Source organism: Ictidomys tridecemlineatus, chromosome 10 (genome assembly GCF_052094955.1).
Source record: "Ictidomys tridecemlineatus isolate mIctTri1 chromosome 10, mIctTri1.hap1, whole genome shotgun sequence".
Classification (NCBI taxonomy): domain Eukaryota; kingdom Metazoa; phylum Chordata; class Mammalia; order Rodentia; family Sciuridae; genus Ictidomys; species Ictidomys tridecemlineatus.
In genome coordinates this window covers 76845963-76870640 of record NC_135486.1, presented here as the reverse complement: position 1 = coordinate 76870640, position 24678 = coordinate 76845963, and the positions used below count along the sequence as shown (strand labels likewise).

General features: G+C 43.9%; 1 protein-coding gene across 10 annotated transcripts in view; it reads right to left on the bottom strand.

Annotated features, from left to right (window-relative positions):
• Camk1d (calcium/calmodulin dependent protein kinase ID) overlaps positions 1–24678 on the bottom strand; it is a 392784-nt gene that overhangs the window by 209745 nt on the left and 158361 nt on the right. For 9 of the 10 annotated variants that reach the window (XR_013426686.1, XR_013426687.1, XM_078023259.1 and 6 more), the window contains exon 2: positions 22596–22727. The exons of the other annotated variant lie outside the window; for it this stretch is intronic. Coding sequence is in view for 7 of the 9 variants with exons in the window: in XM_078023259.1 (XP_077879385.1) it covers positions 22596–22727 (132 nt within the window). In the remaining 2 variants the exon portion in view is untranslated. The remainder of the gene's footprint in view (positions 1–22595; positions 22728–24678) is intronic. 10 annotated transcript variants of the gene reach the window in all.

Below are 24678 nucleotides of genomic sequence, written 5' to 3'. Positions count from 1 at the left end.
CCTGTGTTCCTACAGAACTGCATGTAAACATATCCTTCAAAAAAAAAATCGCAAAGAAAATCACTGTTGAAAAAATCCTGAAGGCAAAATCTTTAATAATCCAGTATATCCTCCTAACAGAACAGCCATTCCCTAATTTATCCACAGTGATGGAAGAGCAAATTCAAACTTTCTCTCTTGAACATTAAATAAGAGAAGGGTGCATATATTTTTCTATGTGACATATGAATATGAATTATTGTATTACAAGAAAAAAAAAAGAACTGTAGTACAGGCCACACAAGCCGCGCTGTCAGGACACAACCACAAGCCTGCACCTCCTTTTTCCAGATGCTTTCGTCTGATCCAAACATTCTCAGTTCTGGCTGCACATCAGAGCTACCTGGGGAGTTTTTTTGGGTTTATTTTTTGGTTTTTCTTTTAGTATTCATGCTTGTGACACTGGTCTCAAAAATCAGGATCAGATCCTTGTTCCCCAGTGTATAAGATTAAACATCCAAGAAATGCCAAGGCAAGAGTAGAAATTTATTTTACTACTATTTATTTATTATTTACTACTATTATTTATTTATTTACTACTAAATAAATATAAATTTATTTGTTTACTACTATTTAGTAGAAATTTAAATTTTATTTAAGGGATAGGAGAGAGAGAGAGAGAGAGAGAGAGAGAGAGAGAGAGAGAGAGAGAGAGAGAGAGAGTCAGTCCTCTGGAGAGAAGGGGACCCAGAAATGGTATCTATGGGAGTAGGGGAGTCTTGCCCCTTTAGAAATTTTAGGTTTCCCTTTTACTCATGCCTACATGACCAAAAGACATAGAAAGAACCCTTGGGGGTGGGATGGCTGGGGTTGTGGCTCAGAGGTAGAGCGTTTGCCTACCATGTGTGAGGGTTCGATCCTCATAAAAATAAAATAAAGATGTTGTGTCCACTGAAAACTAAAAAATAAATATTAAAAAATTCTCTCTATATATAAATAAATAAATAAATAAATAAATAAGTCAAAGATATTGAGTCTACCTATAACTAAAAAATATTTTTTTTAAAAAAGGAGGCTTTGGGGTGGGGGTGGGGGTGGGGGGTGCTTGGGTTGGAAAATGTGATCCTTCCCCTCCCCCAGAAGTGTTTGCAAGTGCTGGGAAAGTGCTATCTACCCATTCCCTTTTCTTTGATAATCAGCTATCGTCCTTTGCCCTATCTCATTTGGACCCTAGCCCCAGAGATTCTGGTAAGTTATTTACCTTTGCAGCCTCTCAATGTTGCAAAGAAGTTTGTTTTCCCTTAAAAGGGAAAAAAAACATAAAAATTATAGCATACATCTTGGTGATCATTTCCAACTATATATTTTACTGAGAGGAACCTGAAACCCAAAGTGAACCATGTCAAAACCATTAACAGGAAGCTGTCTCTGTTGACAGGGAACCAAGAAAGCCAAAGCAAATCTTCCTGGAAGCCTGGGGTTAAAGCTGGCCCCTGGTCCTAGGGAGCTAGTGTTCTCCTGTGACTCACCTTCCTTATCAGGAACACAAGAGAACATCCTAGAACAGCAGTTCTCAGAAGCTGCTCCCAGGCCTGTGGCAGACAAGCTTGCACCTGTCATGATGATATCAGAAAAATAAACACAAGAAAGTGACGGGATTGGGGGTTTTCTTTTCATTTTAAAAGACTGTCCTTTATTCTGGCATCGTATTTGCCTTGCAATTTTTCATGATGTTGAGTTTTTTCTCTTTTGTGAAATGAATTTAACAACAGACTAAAGGAAGCTTGTCTGTCCTTGTCTGGACCAGCATGATGAGGGGACCAATAGGGACCTATGAGGGACACTCTTACAAAACATCCAGGGTGAGGGGGGCTTGAAGTTAAGTCACAGGAATGGTTAAACACTAGAAAGCAGATCATGAATTCCTAAAAACAATGTCCAAGAACCAGATCTGGTTTCCTCTCCAGGAAAATTTTTGCTGTCCACTTCTTTCCCTTCCATGAGCTAAAATAAAACCAGGATTCTCCCAATCGATGTCATTAGCTGGGGTGGACTGAGGTTGATTTTCTTTAGTTAAGGAACAAATGCTATAAGTTTGCCTGAAGCTGCTATTTCTGAAAACAGAGTAGAAACGATTAAAGCCTCTTTAAAAAATCTTTCAAACATTTTTGGAAGACTTATACAGGTTTGTAGCAAGAAAACCATTGTGTTATTAATTCACAGAGAGCTTTCTATAAAAGTATGCACACGTGAACAGTCCTGTTCTGAATGCTATGTCCACATGACCCCATGTCACAGCGGTGACCCTATGCCAGCATGCGGCCAAGTACTCATGCGCTGAAGGAAGGAAATGGCCTTTGAGCATGACAGATGCTATGGTCGAGAAGCCCCCAATGGGCCTCAGAAGAACTACAATGGCAGGTCACTGATGGCCGGTTGTGGTAGTCCAAGCTGACCTTCAGGGACCTCACAGGCTCTACCCTTGGTCACCCCATTGGAGAAATGACTGCAGGGTCAGAATGCAGCCTGAGGCTGAGGCAGCTTAAATCAGTGTTTTCCAAAGCGTGTTGTCTTGGCGGGTAACACCAAGGACAAAAATGCAGAACTTCAGGCTCCAGAACCTGGAGATGGGGCCAGGCAATCTATGTTTTCCTAAGCCCTGTAGGTAATTCTGACACCCCTTAAATTAGGAATAACCAGTTTAAATCTCTGATTAGTTCCCAGAAAGACTAGCTGAGTTGTGAAGGATTTCTCAGCAAGGGCTTATCCTCAGCTGACCTCTTTGTAGGAAAATGCACACATTTGGTCTGAATAGCCTAAGCTCCCAGCCTAATGACTATTATGATCAGGACAAAACCTAGCTGCTTACAGTCCAAAAGCATTACTTGTTTATTTCAAGCTTTGTGTGTTTTCCCTTATTTCAGTTGGTTGGTTTTTTTAGAATTCAAGTATTGTAATGCATGTTTGTATTAGGAGGCGATATGATACACACACAAAACAAGGCTTCGATTTGAAAGAGACTTTGATTTTAATCCCAGTTTTGGCAAGCTACTGAACCTGTGAGCCTCACAATTCTCATCTGTAAAATGGAGATGCCACCCCTGTTCCTTTGGTGCTGATTTAAAGTCTGAACAAGAATGTGTATTCTCAGCAAATAGCAGCATATGCTATTACCATCAGCGTCGTTATCATTGCCATTCTATCTCCTCCTCAAAGTCACTGCACATCACATCCTTCTTCTTGGATAATGGCTCTGTGAGTCTGGTAAAGGAAATTCATTTTTGTTTTCTTCCTGGTGAATCCATTTTACTCATCCTTAATTATCACTCAAAATGCACTGGCATTTTATTTTCCAAATAAAATCAATATTTCCCTGAGATAAGCCTCTTACCCTTGTTAGCTTTCTAGTTACTTCTACAAATCTCAGGGTTCAGGCATTGTTTGGAGAATTTGCACTCACAGGATATGAGGCAGAACCTGTAACACTTGAATTCAGCTTCCTGCACCCCAAGTGTGCAAAGAAAAGTAGTTGTTCCAAGAGTGTAGAAATCTTATGAAACTCTTAAACACTGTCCCCGAGAGTTGACAGCCACTTGGCCAACATAGTGTTCTGATTATCATAAATCCTGTTAGTACAATCACATGCATGTAGCCCTTGAAAAGATTTTTGAACATCTGAAAACAGAAATATCACCTGAATGAGAAGGGCCAAAGCACAGACAGTGTCAGGAACAGAGAGATGCTCAAACTGAGTCACTAGTGGACAATGTCACATAAAAATCTAAGGGATTTTCCTACCAGGAAAACAGCAACCTCTTTGCTATTTATCTTAAAACATATCTGACTGGAAATGGGATGACTATTTTAAAAACGATGACAGGTGTCAAATTCTATATTTGCCCAGAACAATTCCACTTATTTTACACACCAAGGAAAATTCAAACGTAATTGGAACTATAATTTGGAAGAGCCATTGATAAATCAGCTCTTCCAGTCCCCTCTCCAGGTAGAGTTAGAAGAGTGAAGACCGTGTCCTAAGTTCTCCAGACAAGACATGGTAGTTCTTTATTCCACCATTAGATGATCTTTTCCTGATAAGAAATCATATGCAGCTTAAATTTCATCTACAATTTCTGTGTTCCTGAGCCCATGTTGACTAGTGGTGAATGGTAGTAGTTTATTTTCTCTGGGACTCATTATCTTCACTGTAAAATAAAGGAGATGGATGATGATGTCTACATGTTAGGATTCTGAAAGGAAGAGAGGTAGGGAGGGGACAGACACGGGGCCCCATAGAATGCTGGCCACTCAATACAATAATAGATATATGGGAACTAATGTCCCTTGTCAAATCTCTCACACCAGTCACTTGTGGCTCCTCCCAGAGGCTACTTCTAACCCTTGACCCGTCCTCCTGTGGCTCCCTGGAAGGCCTCTCCAAGCACCCCCACCTTTTCCTCATGCTGGTCCTGAGGATGTGGCGCACCATGACTTCTCTCTCTTTCTAGGGGGGCTTACACAATACAAGCCTTTTTGAATTGCACTCCATTTCTCCAGTTCCACGTGAACCTCCAGTTCCACCTGAACCTTGCTCTGGTTGACAGACCTGTTTGTACAGTAAGGCTTCGGCATTCAAAATCCACTTTGCACAATACTTGAAACAAAGTTGCCAGGGGAGTTCATCTGTAGCTAATTTAAATCCAGCAGCATCACTAGCTTAGTACACCAAATACTGTGACCCAGGAGACAAGCCGCAGGGTACAGTCTACCACTGAGGCTAAGTTTTAAAAAGAAAAATGCACATTTCAGTCTGATGGCTTTGGTGCAGTCTAGATGACCAATTCAGGAACATCTGTTCATTTAAATGACTTACAGATCATGTGGATAAGCAAATTGTAGCCTTAAGAATCATCTACAGTTGGAGAGGTCTGACTCATGCAGCCAGGTCTGGATGATGGAACCTTCTGGAAATCCCTCATGGGGCATTCTGGCTGGGTGCAAAAGGCCCTGTGAGGTTCCACATGGTGATCTTTTCCTCCAAAGAGGAGATGGGATCATTGGGTTTTCTGCTTAAGGAAAAACACACTCAAGCCAAGCACAAAGCAAAAGATTTAATGTAGATGACATTTAAAATGATTCCCCCTTAGCAAGGACAACAAGAAGGTCTGCAGGCTCCTTGACTCAAAGCCACTCTGAACCTCTATCTTATCTAGTGGGAATCAGGGGCCTGAATACCAAAGAGGACCCAGTCTCTACCTGGAACAATGTGAACAATGACTGAGGTGACACAGCCCGAGGTTCTCCACGATGGCACCAGCATCTAAGAGAATGGAGAGAAGATTGTGACCAGCTTAGACAGGAAGGCATCATGTTCTAGCAACACTGAAAGGGGTTCTGAAAGATGGCTAAGATCTTTGACAGATAGAGAGAAAAAGGGGGCAAGGAAGCAGAGCATATTGAGAGAACAGAAAAGAGTTCTTTTTGTTTGCCCCAGTGGGAAGAACAGATTTCCTCCACAAAGGCCCTAATATCATGATGCTCTGCCTTGCCCCAGGTCAAAGGCCATGTAGTCAAGTGGCTATGGACTGAAATCTCTGAAACCATGAGCCAAAATAAACCTTTCTGCCTTTAAGCTTATTTTTCTCAGATATTTCATTACAGTATCAGAAAGCTGACTAACATAGTGAGGGAAAGCTGTTGTAATTTTCCTTGCATAAAATGGTGAGGACCAGAAACAGGTGTATGTGTGTGTGTGTGTGTGTGTGTGTGTGTGTGTGTGTGTTTGTGTGTGTGTGTATGTATATATATATATATATATATGGAACCAGCAAGGAATCCTGGGCTTGTGTGCAGAGAACTCCCCTGGACTCATCCTGGCTTGAGTTTATGGGTAAGGAGGACATGGCATCTGAGGGTGAGCAGTGGGATGGTTTCATGATACAGCAACAAGGTGGCCACTCCCCTTCAAGCACCTCAGGCTGGTGGGGATTGACAATGGCCTTCCCAGTCTGCTCATTGAGAATCCAGGATGCATGTACAAGGATTCTTGAGCCAGTTCTATGGCCTCTCACTGTCCCCTGGGCTGGGTTTTGGAGCTCTCTGTGCCACTGGCAAGGATATGACTCCTTTTTCACTAGATAGCCCAACTGTCTATTCTGAGATATATGGCATGCAGGTGGGGTGGCTGACTGAAATGTGCAGATCAAGCCAGATACTATCATACACAGGTCTGTACAGCTCTAGAAATACGGGCCCAAGTCTCTGGAACAATGGGGTCCAAGTTGTGTTAATTATGTACCCTTTTGTATTATTAGTACAAAACCCCCAACATAGGTATTTATTTATAAATTATAACAGATATACTACTACTAACAATTTCAATAAATTTTATTTTCTCTAGTACTTACAAAAATAACATTTTGCTTTTGCTAGAAAACCCTTATCAATGCTAGTATCTGAAGTGAGATAATGAAATTAAACATGTCATGCACTGTTCTATTCTTGTACCATATTTGATGAAGAACTGCCAAGAACAGAAATGTCGACTCTCCTATTTTTTTTTTTTTTTACTGTATGTGTGTGCCTGCATTTTAGTGTTATCTTTGAGCCACCGTTTCCTTTCAGGATTCTTCTCGATTCTTGGTCTATTTTGTGAAGGGTGGTTTAGGTACATCCAGGCACTGTAATCCATAGATCCACTTCCCTGGCCACATGTAAATGGCCCACAACATCTCAGGCAGAAGGCAGGTGAGCAAAGATCTCTGTGGGGCCACTTTTCCCTCAGAACGACTCACAGGGCCGTGCCTGTCTGCCTGACAACCGTCAATCTAAAGTGATATTTATGATTCTCAATTTCTTTCTTGTTCTTAGAGACAAAATTGTAAGTGGAAGTTCTAACCTTTCTTTCTGTATTCCAATGGGCCATCTTGTCTACCTGCTCTGGTGATCAGTGCTTTGGAGAGCCATCAGTGTGCTGAAAATTCTCCATATTAAACAGAGAAAATGAGGAAATCTCCACAGATGGATATATGGAAAGCAAAGCAGACTGGGTGTTGAATTTTGTAAAATATTCCCAGCTGGGAAACAGAAGGAAGAGGAGGAGTCAGCAAAGAAGAAAGAACCCTCAAAAAATGAGGAAGGCGAATATACTTATAATATGTCATCATAAGGAATCTGAGAGCTTTAAGAAGCATGCTGGTCAAGTGTTGGTCAACAGGTCAAATGTTTCAGAGAAGTCAAGAGGACTCGATACTATGAAAAGGCCAAGATGCTTGGCAACTCAGAATTAATCAGTGATCTTTGAGAATGCAGTCTCAGTACCATGAAAGGGCAGAAAGCTACCTTGTAAAGGTAAATGAACTGGTGAGGAGAAACACAATTTAAAGAAGCTTAGTAACAAAAGAAGGCAAAAAGGGCTGGGGATGTGGCTCAAGCGGTAGTCCGGTCGCCTGGCATGCACGGGGCGCTGGGTTCGATCCTCAGCACCACATACAAATAAAAAATAAAAGATGTTGTGTCCACCGAAAACTAAACAATAAATATTAAAAAATTCTCTCTCTCTCTCTCTCTCTCTCTCTCTCTCTCTCTCTCTCTCTCAAACAAAACAAAACAAAAAAAAGAGAAGGAAGGAGAAAACTTCCATTGTTCTAGAAGTCAAGACTTCAGAGGATGGATCATTCCACTCACTACATGCCACCATGAGTATGAAACATTTGCTTCATTTGATCCATCTTAAAAATATAGACTATCATCAGGTTCCTGGCCCTGATTTCTGTCCTACTATACCACATCTCTGCCATACTGGCTGTCAACTACCATCCTCACACTCAGTCTCTCCTCTGTGTCTCTGTAAACCAGCTCCACCTAATGATAAAAATGAGCCTGCCCATCATCTCTCCCTCCTGCTCTGCCCAGTGTGTCTCCTCCAATCTCCAGCACAGTGGACACCCACAGCATCACTGACCAAGTCCCGAGTCAGGATACGTAGGCACCATTTCTACCACAGGGTTGCAGGCCTGGGATCTGATGGCTTCATTTCTGTCAGCCTATGGGCTCCTATTAATGACCCCTGTCATTCGGTATCCTGTTGGAAGAAAAATGGCCACATGAATAAGCACCAGGCTCTGCTTTTTTTCATTGCTTCTCTCTTTCTGTGCCTGGTCCCAGCATCTTCCCAACCACTCACCCTGAAAACTCACTTCCCTCAATCCTCATCTCCCAATTGCAGAGTTCTGCTGATTCTTCCTCCTTAACGTTGTTCTGTTGTTCTGGGCCCTTCCCCCTAGCCAGGGCTTTCACAGCCAGACCCAAGAAGTCTGTATCCTGACAGTGCCCTAATCCACCCCCAGCTGCCTCAGGAATCCTCCTTGATCTTCCCCATCCTCCTCCACACAACAATCTTCCAGTTACCCCACTGCCTTTAGCTTCAAGAGTGTTCCTCAGGGCTTTGGCCCCAGCCAACACCCCCCTCCTCCCTGGCATCTTCTCAAACCCTCCAGCCAGCCTTCCAAAAAAAGCTCAGGCTTTTCATGTCTTTCTGTCTACCCCCGATCTGGCTGTTCCATCTGCTGACCTGTTTCCCCTGCCTCCACTCAGGAAAAGCCGACCCATCCTTCAAGGTCACCTTCTTCTGATGCATCAAGTGGCTGACTGGTCCCTCTCCTGAACCCTTCTGCAAAGTGCCTGCACCCCTCCTATGGAACGCTCAGGCTGCCTTGGCACACAGTTGCCAGGTGCCTTGGCACCCTCCTTGAAGGGTGGGTGGGGTTGGATTCATTTTCCAAAGTGTGCGTAAGTCATGAAGAAGGTTCAAGAAACAAAATCCACGAATCGATCTCAAAATGATGCCAGTTTATTTCTAGAGGGTTATTTACTCACTGAAACTTGGGAGCCATTAAGAGTGTCTTTTTATATTTAAAATCCTGTTGAAGGTGTAACAAACCTCAAGCAGAGTATACAACAGACGATGTCCCTGGTAGCCATTCACTCATCTCACTCTGTGGCCTATATTTTTTTAAAAAGAGGACTCCATGTCCCACCAAAGAAGACCCAGCAACAAAAATGGAAATGTTGGGCCAATTCTGCCAGGTATTTTTTTCTTTCTTTCTTTCTTTTTTAATGCACCACTGGGGATTGAACCTTGGGCCTCACATGTTCTAAGCACACACTTTACCACTGAGCAACACTCCCAGCCTCATGACAGGGATTGATGAATTTTATCCAAACTTTCTTTTTTCTTTCTATGTGGGTTTTTTTTTTGTACTGATTTCCATCTTTGAAATGAATTCAAATTTATCGTTCTCAAAACATTTTTGTTTGGTTAAATACGTTTATGTTTTCAAAATACTTGACAATTCTATGCATGCAAAGAAATACAGCATTTGGATGTTTTCAGAGGGAAGGGGGATGCATGTCGTCTTCCTCAATCTTCCCTCTTGTGAAATTGGTATAATTCAACTCACCAAAAATACGCCAAGCACCTACTATGTAGCAAGGCCTTTGACAAACACAAGAAATACAATGGGACCATTCCTATGTGCAAGGAGATTTAAATCTGCCGGGGAATGAAGATAAGATAATAGGCAATTACTCTATATGGTGACAAGTGTCACATGGAGGGAGATGCCAGGTGCTGCTGGAGCACATAGTGGGGACAGCTCAAATCATACTGAGGTTCTGGAGGAAAATGTCCTAGATCAGTGTTTCTCATGGATAGATAAGCAAATGAATACCCTGGGGATCTGGGTCAAGTTTCTGATTTGTGGCTCTGGGGTAGGGCCTGAATATCTGCATTGCTGCTAGCTTTCAGAAGATGGAGAGTCTATTGGGTCGAGGACCATATGGCCGGGAGGACTACACCAGGAGTGGAGGCAGCATTTCAGGTAGAGAAAATGATGTGGAAACAGCAGTGTGTGTGTGGGGGGGGCGGTGCATCTACAACACTGCCCATTTCTATTCCAATGAATCTGAGTGATAAATGAAAAGAAAATTAAAGGGATCTAGGAAAACACCAGTCACCTTGGAAGTGTGATGTGGCCTTCTGTCTTTGTCCATTTGAGTTGCTATAACACTACCATAAACTGAAATACATTTCTCACAGTCCTGGATGTGGGAAGGCCAAGATCAAGGTGCCAGCAGGCAGATTCAGTGTTTTGCAAGCACCTCCTTTCCGTTTCCTAGCTGGTGCTTTCTAGAAGAGGCCACTTAGCTCTCCTGTGTCTCCTTCTTAAGGTCTCAGTCTCCTCCAGGGAGCCTGGTGGTCTAATCACCACCCCAAGCCATCTCCTTGTGGATTAGGACTTCAACATATGCATTTGGAGGACATAAAACATTCAGACCATAGCACCATGCTAAATAGATGTAAGAGCTCTCTGATTCACTGTAATTAGAAGAAGAAATCTAAACCATCCAAAAGTCTGAGCTATAAAATATCATTAAAGAATGTTGAGTTATTGTAAGCACTTACAGCCTCTTGAACCCATGGCTCCCCAGGGTACCTGCTGTATCCACTTAGACAAAAAGGTAATTACTGACATTGACTAGTTTCAAGAACTTAAATGTATTTCTTTACCTAGGTGGGTTTTATAAGTGCTTTTCATTCTGTCATTTGCCCACCAGATAATTTTTAAGATTAGCAGAAAAGGTGAACTTCAATTGGATTTATGTCCTTAGTAAAACAGAGCTCAAAATAACAGGATTTTCTATAATCCATGTAACATGACACCATTCCAAAAGGCACTCTGAAAAATTCAAAGTGACATGTTAATATTAAAGGTTATTTTATATAAAACAATTACAGTTTACGCAAGTAAGTCAATGCAATTTGCTGCTGAAAAAAAGGAAGTTAAAGGTATCCACACTAATTGAACCATCTGTGCCTCCAACTTGGTGGCAATACTGTGAAAACAGGCACATTTCCTTTTCTTTTTGTAGTTGTGTATGGGCAGCATACTTTTATCTTATTTGTTTATTTTTATGCAGTGCTAAGGATCCAACCCAGTGCCTCACACATGCTAGGCAAGTGCTCTGCCACTAAGCTACAGCCCCAGACAGGCACATTTCTTGAGTAAGTCATTCCTTCAGAACATGGTCTCCATTCAGAAGTCTGTTTTCTACTAATTGGCACTGTGAGCTTCATAAAAAGAAAACCACTCTAAATAATCTGTTAAAGAGGCACATTATCTTTTCGTAAAAGATATGACTGGATATCAATAATAATATAGTAATTTAATAATGATCATTAACAAAACATGTTGTCCAAATGAGCTAAAGCCCCCAATTCTGCATTAAAAAAAAAAAACCCGGATCATTTAAATGACTGTTTTAGAAAGTAAATAAATGCAAGACCATCCATTCAATAAGCAACTTATTCATAGATCCTGGAGATGGTTCAACTTACCTTATCAACTAGTTCCCACAATCTTCTGTGAGGTTTTAAGAAATAAAGCACATAGGAGAAAGAAGGGAAGGGGAGGGGAGGGGAGGGACGGGACTCACACTGAATCCCAGAACAAGTCAATCAAAGTTTCAACCATTCTGTCGATATTTCTAAAGAAAAACTCAGTAAAAATGGTACCCACCTGCAAAGTACCACATTCTAAATCCCACAGAACATGGGGCCAATCCAAAATGGCACCTTATGGAGTAGGAGTGATAGCCCAGGAGTACAGCTCATGCACGTAGAGTACGCACAAGGCTCTCTGTTCCATCCTCAGCACCAAATAAATATGTTCAAGAGGAACTTTATGCAGTTAAACAGAAGGAGGAGGCCACAAATCAATTTACCTCCCAAATTTTCACGTAATATAAGACATACCTAACATTCTAACTCAATCTCAAGATTGGAGGCACTACATCAAATCTGGGCTGTCATTCACAAGGACCCGCCTCTCAGTTGCTGTGCCACCTGGCTTTGTCCTGGGGGAGGTCCCACCTGGATTAAATAAAACCACCACCATCACTGGGCATTCAGAGCCAGGGGATCAAGATTTGGATGAGAGGAAACAATTCAAACTAATGTACCTCAACCCGAGGACCCATTCATTTTAAAGAAAGAGCTGCAGGATTCCTCTGCTCTAAAACCCAGCAAGGAGACTCATTAGAAAGAATAGCTAATGCTGGAGTAAAAACTTCTTTCTGCTGGTTTACTTTCATAATGAGAAAAATTTGCATACTCGTATATAAAAATGTGTCGTTGAGGAAAATTCCACAGCCTCTCGAACAGGCTGGCTTACCCCCCCCCCCTCACACCGCAGAGTTCTCAAAGTGACTCACTCATTTACAGCTCAAACTGCCCCTTCCCTGCCTTGCCTGCTCTGCACGGTCCCTCAGGATGACCCCAGTGTCCCCTAAAACATTCTATTGTCCCTGATGGCCCGTGAGAAGGCGGCCCTCCCTGTTTATAGAACTTTCTGGGAAAGGCACAGAGAGGGCAAAGGATCCAACAGCAGACAAGAAGCTGCACACACCTCCCTGGCCGGCAACCAGATGCAGCATGTGGGAAGGTCCTCCGGGATGATGACCTCACACCAGAATATCACTTTGCACAGTTTCCAGATCATTCCCACAATCTGTGGCTGGCTTCTGCCTACCGCACGTCTGAGAAGTATTATGTTCATTTTATTGACAAGTAACTGGCACAGAGGGCCATGGTTATCGCACACACCTGAGATGGAAACAGAGTCTTTCCAATGTTTCCTCTTAACACAGGCTCTGGGACTGGCCGCTGAGCTCCTTTCCATCCCATACCAGAGAACCAGAAACAGTTAGGGGCAGAACACCAGAGTGACCAGGCAGCCCACCGCAGCACAGCATCGCCGCCAAAGAGGAGAGTCAGAAAGAAGAGCACGCGTAACTGAAATCACGGGGGGAATTTCTGAACCCAGACTCAATATCCCATCCTGGAATCTGGCCAAGCAGTGGAAGTAGATTCTTTAGTCCTTGCCAAACATGCCAAGGGGCTTCTAAAGGTGAGGGAGAGTTATTTTCTTGCTTTCTCCTGCAGGATACTCTGCAAGACCAGGTAGTGTGGTTATGAAGAAACCATTCTCAAGTAAGATCCCAGAAACCATCCATCTGACCCCACATCTGCCCTGATTAGCTGTGCAACCTGGGACCAGTCTCTTCACCTCTCTGGACCTGTTTCTTTGTCTGGAAGTCAGGAGAAATGGACCATGATCTCTCAGCTATTTTTCCAGTTCTAACACTCTGTGACTAACATCAAAAGCAAACAGTAAGAGATAAGATTTTTCCTTGTTTTTCCAGCAAGAAAAACGTAAAGCTGACATAATCTTGACAACCCTTCACTACACTGAGTACATCACAACAGTGTCCTCTCCGCTGGAGAGCGGCCACCACCTCATCACTGCTGGCACTGTTTCCTATATCATCAGGGCCTCCCTGGGATCCAAAGGGAGGCCTGCATGGAAGTAATCCTTGTGTGATGTGACTTCTTCAGCACCTGGCAATCCTGATATCACCCCTATTTCTTTTTTTTTTAAAGAAGCTTTTTTTTTAGTTGTAGATGGACACAATACTTTTATTTTATTTATTTGTTTTTTTTTTAATATGGTGCTGAGGATCGAACCCAGTACCTCACACATGCTAGGTGAGTGCTCTACCACTGAGCCACAACCCCCAGCCCCATCACCCCCATTTCTTGACAATGGGTACAGGGGTTGAAATAACTTCCCCAAGGTCAGGCAGCTTCTAAACAGGATGCAAACTTAGGAAGGTTGACTCTCAGGCTAATCAGCTCACAATTTATGGGAAGAGATTTATCCTGTCACCATTGAGTATCAAGAATATGTGTAGCCTGTACCAAGAATATGTGGCCCCTTTCTTCGGGGAGAACATGGAGACTCCAGATGGATCCAGTTGTAATGGAAAGAGAAGACCTGGGTTTGACCTCCTGCTCTATCTATTTATTATATTATGTTAAATCCAAGTCCCCTCCTCTGGGGGATAGGAATATCCACTTTGCTGGTTTATTGTGAGGATTCAATGAAACGGTGCTTACAGAAGTCCTAGATAGTTTCTAAATCACAAAAGAGGGAGAATGCCTGGACTTAAAATTTCCAAGGATCTGTATAAATTACTCTGGATTTCAGAAGATGAGGTTGGAACAAAAGGTTGTATTCTGACTTGAAAGTTATCTATTAATTTAATTAATTGACAACTATTTCTTACAATTTGTTGTTGGGAGTCATGAGACTTAGGTTCCCTATTGGTTGCTGCTAGGGTGTCCGGAGTGCCAATGGTACTTTCCTAACAGAAAGATGGAGACAGCCCCCCAGGTAAGGTGCTCTCTGCTCCCACCTGGATTCCCTCACTCACCAAATTACACATTCCACACCTTTCTATAAAATGGTCAAAACAGTTTCTGCTCTTTCCTTCTTCATAAAAATATCTCAAGCTCTCCTGATAGTATAACGACAGCAGGAATACCTACTATTTGTATAACACTTAACATTAGAACATTTTAACATTAAAAACCTTTTGTGTGCTTTATTATATTCTTCAGGTACCCTCGACAGCAGATTTCTGACAGTCTTGAGTGTACAATTTACAGAATGAAGCCAAGTTTTCAATAAAAAGATGTAAGCAACTGATATGTGGTTAACATTTGTGCATGTGTGTATATTTATACAAATATATAGTATATTTACATACGTGTATATACACAGGTACATATACGTGTGGGTTTTGGGTCCATCAGTTCTGTAGCCTTTAATAAGAACCAAAATACCACATCTACTACAGCAATATATTTGTTTAATATCCTTGTATGTATCTGGATTCCTAGATTATAATTAATACTTGTCTGTATCATATAGTGAAGATCATTTTTTAAATATTTATGAAAGTGTCTTTAAATGGATATTAAACATCATTTGTCAAAATCCATGAAACTATTAATTTAGAAAAAAAAAAAACTCCTTTGATTATACATTGACCAAAACCTGACTTAAAGCCTCTGACTTTAAGAGAGAAAAAGCTCATTCTATAGCTTTCAAATGGTGAACATTTTTTTTGTGTGTGGGATAGTGCGGATTGAACTCAACTCATGGCCTCACACCTGCTAGGCAAGTACTCTACTATTGAGCCAGGTAAACAATTATTTAAACCACCTAAATAATAACCCTGGATTTCAAATATGCTAAATGAAGTGCATTCACCAAATTATATATAATATAAAATAGGGAGTTAGATGTAAAGTTTCACTAAAATAATTTATTTACCCATATAAATAACACCAACAACCATGTAGAAGACAGAATGGACGCAACAAAAGTTAAACAGTAATAGCAAGCCTTTGGTGTATATTTATTGTGTGTTCTGTATTTGCCATCATCATCTTTCTCATTATCCTTCCACTTAATCTTTCATGTAGTGTGATTCTCCAATGCAAGTTGTTCACACATTTTTTTTTAGAAATACTAGTCTCTAACACACACACACACACACACAGACACACACACACACACACTCACACCACCACCACCACTTTCCTTGGAATCATTTAAGTGGCATTTGTACAAATCATTAGCTAATGTAAGTTTACAGAAGAAGGGAGACAATATTTGCCAAGATATAGCATGAGAGGAATCGAACCACCACCTCGTCTGCACACAGCTGAACTCCCTGAGTAAACACCCACAATAGAGGACAGGGAGGTGGCACAAGGAAATGAGCATGCACATGATTGACACTGTTTCAAAAAGCGTGTTAAAACACATTGTTTCCTCCACTACTCGAAACACCTACAGAGTGATATATATAGTATTAAAGGTGGCAGGAACAGCCAGACTTGATTTAAGCGATTTCAGTGCATTCTGTTGCCATAGGAGAACCATCTCTGCCTCTCAGCTGCCTCCTCTTCTAGAATACACCGGATTGGTGGAGGGAGCTGCCATCCCCTCGCTCACTGTGATGGTTCACTTTGTGTGTCCATCTGACTGGGTCAAGAGATGCCTCCATAGCTGGTAAAGCATTATTTTAGTGTGTCCCTGAGGGTGTTTCTGAAAGACATTAGCATTTAAATCAGTAGAACTAGAGAAAAAGGTCTTCTTCACCAATGTGGGTGGGCATCCCCCAACCCCATGAGGCCAGAACGGAACAGAAAGGCAGAGGAAGGAAGCATCTGTTTTCTGCTCGAGCTGGCACGGTCATCCTGCCTCAGACATTGGTACTCCTGGTTCTCAGGCCTTCAGACTCCAACTGGGACTTATACTATGGCTCCTCTGGTTCCCAAACCTTTGGGCTGGGGCTGCATCTCACCCGCTGGCTTTCCTGGGTCTCCAGCTTTCAGATGGCACACAGTAGAATTTCTCTGTAACTGGCCTCCGTAATTGCAAAAGCCCATCCCTCCTAATAAATCTCCCTGGGTACATCTCCATTTATCCTATTTGTTTTTTTTCTTCCTCTGGAGAACCCTAGCTCATGCAGTCACCAAAGCCAGGGAGAATTGGAAGTCAGTGCAGAATTCTCCTTTCCCCTAAACCCCCTTCAGATAATCAGCATCTAAGCCCCAGTGTTTGTACCCTCCTTAATCTCACCGACTCCCCCACCCCTTGTCTCCCTTCTCACGGCTGTGCCTTTAGTTCAGGGCAGGATTCAGGAAATCCAGTCTCAGAAAGCAGACATGGTACATCAGAGTCAGGTAGACCTTGGTGCTGTGAAATCTCAGAGGCAAGGGCCCATTTGGACATCATCAAGGGGGACACCCTGAAGAGCTGTGTTGCCCTGAAGCAGGAAAGTGGGACAGAGGCACTCATCTGCTCCTTTCAGAGGGACAAATGAAACACAGTGTGGGTGGAGAGGTAAAACCTAGAGATCGCCAAGCAGAGGGCTGGCTTACAAAGAAGCCTGGATTCTATCAAGCAGATGGCTTTTGGGAATGAAGGTGGGAGGGCCAGCTTCAGACATGCATCTAAACCCTCATTCCCACAGTGCTGGGGGAGGCCAACTAACTGTTCCACGAGAGCTACTCTCCACGCAATATTTGGGAAGCAGACACCACAGGGAGGGGCACTGCAGAGACACAGCGATTAGGCCTGCCCAAGTCATCCGAATATCCTAGTCTTGCAATGGGGACCATAGCCAATTCTATTTCCCTTCAATTCAAGGGGTTCTGTGGGCAATATTTAAAAAATCAACCGAATAAAAATGCATTGATTCTAGATCTCAAGTCAAATCCAAAATGTTCTTAGATTATTAGGATGGACAAAGCACATGAGAAGGGCACCTGGAAACACCCAGATCAGATAGATCCTCGGAAGCTTCACTGGTGCCTGAGAAATTCAAGTATCAGCTTCACCAGAGCTTAGCCATTTTCAGTTATTGGAAAAGTGGTTTTGTTTACCCCCCAATCAATGAATTGCTATCGACGTACATGTTTCTCTGACACACACCACCAAATAACTCACCACCACACCCCTCAATCCCGGTTGTACATAAATTCCTTTTTTTTTCTTCTAATCTGGGGATCTTTCGATAAGGGGTTTCCAGGTAACCAAGGGTTCTGGGATCACGAGAGCAATGCCTGATTCCCTGAGTGTGATCACATGGCATTGAGCCATTACTTCACACACTTCCTGCTCACATCCTCCATCCCAATGTTACCACTCCAGAGATTTTTAAGTCCCCGTCTAAGTACATCAGATAGATCCTCAGAAGCTTCACTGGTGCCTGAGAAATTCAAGTATCAGCTTCACCAGAGCTTAGCCATTTTCAGCTATTGGAAAAGTGGTTTTGTTCACCCCCCAATCAATGAATTGCTATTGACGTGCATGTTTCTCTGACACACACAATAAACCAGCATTTGGCAGTGATTTAAACAAGCCAACAGGGCCAGCCTCCCGTTGGAACTAAGCCTTATAGGAGCCGGAACAAGTCAGATTTCAGTGAGTTCTTCTCTGAAGGCCACTCCTTAATCTTCGAGCAACAGTCATCTTCTTGGGGTTCAAAGCCACCTTCTCTCCTGTTGGCCTGAACTGTCTGGCCTCAGGGAACTGTGGCTTAAGCCCCTGGCCAAGCTTCAGGTGGCCGCATGCTGGCTCTTCCAAAGGGAACACATTTGAGTTCTCTCATGAAACTCTCCCCTAAAGGGACCATGGTCTGGTGTGTTTCTGAGTGTGTGTGTGTGTGTGTGTGTGTGTGTGTGTGTGTATGTGCGCGCGCGCATCAGTAACACTTGCCCACGCTCCTGAACAAGAGGAAAAGTAGCTCCCTCCCCTGGAGGGTGCCACCCAGGCAGGGCCCAAGAGCAGCTGTTTTCCATGCTGAGCTGGTTATATGTTAGAATCATTGGGTGGTTGGGGTGACCAGGGGTGCTTTCTCCATTTTCCAACCTTCCCCATACCTCCAGGTCTGACTCATTTGGCCTAGGATAAGCCTGGACATCAGTATGTTCTTAAAAGCTTTCCTACTGACCTTAATTAGTAACAGGAACCATCAGTGGAGACTCCCCAGTGTACCCAGTTAGAGACACAATTTTAAAGCAGTTCCTGCTCCAGCCTCCTAACGCAAAGCTGACAATCTCTGCAGCCTACAAAGTAATCTTTAGAACAGCATATTGAATTCTGGTACCATGTCTCATTCAGATAGTACCTCTTTAACCAACCAGAGCCTCAGTTACCCCTACTAGGATTACAAGGGCTGTTCTAGATACATCTGTTTTGCTTCTTCTGTCCCTTATTTGTCAGCTTCATGCATCTCCTCTCTTCACCTTTCCTTTAAATGCAGACTGATTATATATTTGCCTTTCTATCCCAGCTAAAGTGCTTTATGTGTTGCTTTAAAATTAGATTGGAGCAGCGCTTGCCCTCTAACTCAATAATACCACAGAAATCATAAACTATAATCCAAGCGAGGTGTGTAACGTGAATGATGTTCTATTCCATATGCATAAGAGCTCCATGCATGCAACTGCAGCTAGCCATTCTGTCTGGAAAAGCTCGTGATGAATCATATAGATCCAGCCCACTGAACACCAGCTCAGGCCAGCAGCTCTCCCTGCTGCATAGCAACAGCCTACCACAATGCTTATCGGGGGTTTTTCCCTCCGAACTTGGCTTAATATCTACTTATCAAGTAGAAAAATTCATTTTGGAACTATTTTCAGAGCAAAGACATCCATAAGGATATATTAGCTGCATTACTTTTACCCAATGAAATAAATAAATCTCTCACCCTACAATAAACTTAGCACGTAGGAGGGCAAGCAGCCTCTCAAATGGGACTCCTTGGAGGAAATAGCATGTAAATATACTAACGACCAGGGGATATGGAAGAATTCAGAATAAAGCAGGTCTACCAGGGACCCCCCACCACCACCATCTACAATGACTCGTTTAAAGGTTCAAAAGAATTTTTTAGTATGTTGTTTCAGAAAATTTTAATATCCAGCAAGTGCAGATCACAGGTGGGCTCCAGTCCTGGATACTCAGCTAGTCATCTCCACTTGCACATCCCCAAGAGCCCCAAATTCTCCATGTCCAAGTCAGAACCCATCACTTATCCTCCTGCTTTTATATTTCTGATCTCAGTTAATGAGGTCACTAGCCACTCAGGCATCCATATCAGAAACCCATGCTCACCTTGGAATCCTATCTCTCCTACTCCTTCCAAATCTCTACACCTTGGAGACGCCACTGAGCTCACCCCTTCATATCAGTCTCTCCCATCCCAACCCCACAGCCCCTGTTTTAATTTGCAGCTTCTTCATTTTTCTACTGATTCTTCTGATGACCTCCTAACTACTATCCCTCCATGGATCAAGTCCTCTACCTCCAATCTAAATAAGTTTTGCTACAATAGTCTTCAAGAAAAAATCCTGGTCATGGTGCTCTTTTCATTAAAACCCCTTGGAGGCTTCTCAGGGACAAGTTCAAAGTCCAAAGTAGGGTACACAAGGCCCTCCACAATCCAACCTCAGTTCTCCCCAGGCATCACCTTGAACTGTTTCTTCTGGCGAGAGGAGCCACATGGAGATCCCGAGCCCATTGGCCTGTCTCCCATCTCCAACCTCTGTCTGGGCTGCTCCTTCTGATTGAAATGTCCTCTGCCTTTCTGCCCCAGCAAAATATACACATCATATGGACATCTCTCTTCTACACAACCTGTCCTCAACCCCACTCTAAAAGAAGAACTAGGAGGCTGGGGATATAGCTCAGTTGGTAGAGTGCTTGCCTCACATGCACAAGGCCCTGGGTTCAATCCCCAGCATCATAAAAATCATAAATAAATAAATTTTAAAAAATAAATAAAAGAAGAACTAGGAATCCCCTCTCTTAGGTGCCTGGTCATGCTTATATAGCAGCATCTAAAACTTGTCTGCACTAATTAGATCTCAGGGGACAAGAACTGCATCTACAACTTGGAGCTCAGAAGGGCTTCCTGAAGCAGGCTAGGAAATTGATTAATATTTATTAATGATTGAATGTCTCCATGACAGTATTTTAAGAGTCATTCCAAACTGTTTTCTTTCTTTGGGCTGCTTATGATGTAGAACTGCCTCTCACTCTACTTTGAAATCACTTTCAGAGAACCAAAAAAAAAAAATAAATCAGCACAAGAGATAAATCACCTCCTATCCCCCAAGAAATCATTTCTTTGTTCTTGACTCCTAAAAGAAGAGTCATGCTTGAAGCGCTTGCACAGCAAATGATAGTGAGAAACTATCAAAACGAGTTGTTCCAAATCCTTCCCGGCGCCCCAGGTTTTCAATGCGCTCACCCTGGAAGTGATTATATGAGTCACACACAGGGTAGAGGCACTACCCTGTTAAATTAAAGCAGAGTGTCCGTGGCATAAACCAAGACTGGCTTATAAACCTACATCCATGACTCCTGGGATGTGGATGGAAAATAACATTAAGAATAGAAATTGACTTCCTCAGTGTTTTTACTTCTAAGCCCACAAGGGAGTCACATAAAAAAAAAAAAAAAGGTGCCACCTTCAATTCAGCAGCAGATGCCCCGTGCCCAAAGCCGAACCCTTGAAAAGCCCTGGGGCTACCCACAAGTCTTCCTAAAATGCCAAATATCTGCAACATCATGTCACCAGTGGATCATTTCTCTGAGCACTGATTTCATATTGGAAGATGGGCAATTTAAATAAATGTTTCATTAACATAGTGTTTTCCTGCTTGATGCTAATGTTCTTAATTTGTTTTTCCAGACTCCCTTCCATAGAATCATTTCCTGTGATGCCTCTCAAGACAATCTGAAACTCTTTGGGTCCCTAATAGACAATCCAGAGAACCTAGAAACCAACCAAACAACCAAACAAATAAGCAAAAACCCTAATACTAAAAAGCCACTGAGACCCATTTGTCCTGAAATAATACACATCAGAAATGCTCTGGGTTCTTGTCTGAGTCACACAGAGGTCAGAACAGGATGGACCGTCCTGACCACCTCGGTGGTGCTGGGTTTGGACAGATGGTGGCGAAGCATTGTTCAGTGGGGCACGTTGGTCCCAGAACATGAAGTGAGGCACGGCTTCTGCAGGAAGAATGCAGAATGTCTGACATTTTGCTTTCAGGCCCTAGAAGGCTTGCTCCCACTCTGCTGTGTTTATCTGTCCCAGGACTCTTGCTAGGGTGTGATTCCAAACCCCCAAAATTTCAAGGATGTTTCGAACATCTTTTATTAATAGCAACACAAAAAATTTCCATAGCTCACTGTTCAGATAAATGCCAGACAAGTAAAAGCAGGTGCCGTATAAGGGCTCATTCCCCCAAACTTGGTGAGACAATGGCTCGATTCTAATGTTGTGGGGAGAAAAGCCGAGCACAACACTAAAGCGTGGATCCGGCCACATCAGAATGGATTGTGTGCACATTTTCTAGAGGGGGGAGACGGGATTTTGATTTGGTCCTATTGCACATGGAAGCAAGACTAAAACTCAGTGAAGAGGTGAAGCACAAAGACAATCAACACTGGACTCTTCTGGGTGCCCCGTGCCACGTCTGTGGCAGAGAGGAGGAAAACACCATCCCAAAGCCTAGAACCAACCATAAAGGGGTTGGTGTTCCAGCTCTGCCATACGTGAACTGCAAAAGAGGCTTTGGACGTGGGCCTTTGATTTGTGAGCTTCATCTCCCTTTTATAAAATAAAGCCAATGTAACAGCAATCATAATGGTGCTCAGAGTAGGGGTGGCGGCAGCTTCCCGTCACGGGGCACTTCCTGTGCACAATGCTGAGGTCAGCGCTTTGCACACACCCGGCAAGCGCCTGGTCACTTTCCCCTTTCCACACCCTGCAGTGGAGAGGAGGTGACCTCCACTGCACAGAGGGGATGCTATTATTCAGGAACTGGTCACTCAGCTAGAATGAATGGCAGGGTCTCCTTTCAAAACCAAGTCTGCCTGACCTCTGGGCTCTGTGGAAAGGCCAACTACCTTGAATGGAGGCCAGTGGATTTTACTAGAGAGACCAGATCTAAGTGGAATGGGCTTGGGAAGTGCTGTGTGAGTGTCAGTCATCATCTGCAGAGGCTTCCGGCCAGCAGCCAGTGACCCCTCTGACCTCTGGGAAGCCCGGCCTGGCAGGCAGGAGGAAGGACACGGGGGCAGCGTGAGAGGAGGGCCAGGCGGCCTCCTGACACTTACTTTCTCAGCACGGCGATCTCATTCTCTATACTGCTCTCCTTGCCCTTCAGCGCCTTCTTAGGGATGCACTTCACTGCGAAGAGTTTTCCAGTTGCCTTCTCTTCGGCTAAAACCACTTCAGAAAAAGCCCCACTGTGAAGAGAGAGAGAGAGAAAGAAGACTTAGAGTCCAGAATTCTAGTTTTGCGGCCGCTCCTCTGATCCTATCTCCAAAGTCTGGGTAAGGACAGCAATAGGTCTGATCCCGGGCCTTACAGCTACTGCTTATCCAGCAGGCCTCCTTACCAACATCCTCGTGCAAAGAAAAACCCAGGGACAAGTGTGTCCTCCCACAAATGGATAGTGGATGTCGACACAGGTTTGGACCAAAGGGACCTAGGTTGGCCATCTGCAGGGCCACCTGCACAAAGGGGTGACAGCATTCCCCTGGAGCCAACAGGTACCGTCCTGGGGCAGGTTCCTCCTGCAGAGACAGACCGGGTCTATTTGCATTTGTCAACCCCTCTCACCGCCACACAGACTAGAAAGTCCTACTGAAATTCCCAGATTCCCCACAGGAAGGTTTCAGAGCGCTTCACAAACACTGAATTAATTCTTGCAGATAGGTAACGATGTAATTACAGTGCGAGTCGGTGCAACACGTGGCATTGACGCGGGGTTAATTAATCGGTAGGGGTAGGCACGTTTTCATTAAGCAGCTTAATTCCTTTTCAAACCAAACAAACAAATAAGGACCACACAGTGGGGAAGACGTGCCTGCCTGAAAATACAAATTTAACTCTGTTAGGGCACAGCCACGCACTGGAACCAAGATGTCCGGAACCAGAGAGCCTGTCTCTGTCCCCAGAGGTGCCACACCCGGGCTGGGGCCAGAGGCCCCAAGAACGGAGACACACAGACAGCCTCCTCCACCGTCTCCACATTCAGGGACTGGGTTCACAGCACACTGGCCAGGGAAACCCCAGGACAGACTGAGCTGTTCTCCGTCCCCCAACTTCAGGAGCAATTCTAAGTTCCTCAGAGACATGCTAAAGATGTCTTCTACACAACCACGACTAGAGACAAAGTCTGCTGCGTTGATAGAAACCACTGGAAGCACCAATGCGGCCCCAAGGCTTTGGGGCTGCCTTCTTCAGTCAAGAGCAAAGCGTTGGCTCAGCCAGGAGAAGGTACCTGCCCTCGCTCTCCTTCCCCATCTGACGGGACCTAAGAAGACAAACACATAATTTAAAAATCCCTTCCAGAGAGGGGAATTCCCCTCCAGTTGGTGCACCTGACTGTGGGTCCTCGGGACACAGATCTTACTGGAATCCTAACTCTCAGGACAGAATTCCATCTGTCTTTAAGGCTGGAATCCAATTACACAAACCTGACGGGCAGAATATGGTCCATCCACAAAATACCCACAGGGAAAACGTTAGAACAAGGACCTTCTGCCCCAATGCATAAATTATTAGCAAGTAGGATTCTCCTCCCAGAAGACTCTATGCTGAGCCTTCTGGAACCAGCCAGAACAATAATCATTAAATATCAAGACATTAAAAACCCACAACGGGGATGGAGGAAATCAAACTGCCCTGATAATACCTGGTCACTGCCAGTGGCTTTGGCCCCAGAAAACCAGAGACTTGCCCTGAGCGCAGGACCCCTGCCTCTCTCTGCTCTAACTGAGGGGCTTCACCTCACAGAGGGCCCTGGATGGAAGAAGACCCTTAACTTTGGAGTAGGTACTGCTTCCTTCCCCTGTCCCCCAGAGGGTGGAACCAGGAGTGTAATGGGGAGAAACATCAGGGCTCCAGCACCTGGGCGACTCTGTGCCAGATATTCCATTCATTTTCCTTCGGTTTCCACCTGAGTCCCTAACGCTGGGCTGCTGCAGGGAGCTGGAGCAGGGTGATACCGCTGTGTCCCTAACTGTGGGAAGGAGGGACTATTTGTGATCCTGGGCAGAGATAGGTACAGGAGTCCCCAGCTTGACAATCCTGAGCCAGCCAATGAGGCTTCTGTGGAAGGGCTCAGGGAAGGCTGCAGACAAAGAATCCTCAGCTACCGTTACCGAGTCATGCTGCAAAGTCAAGGACATA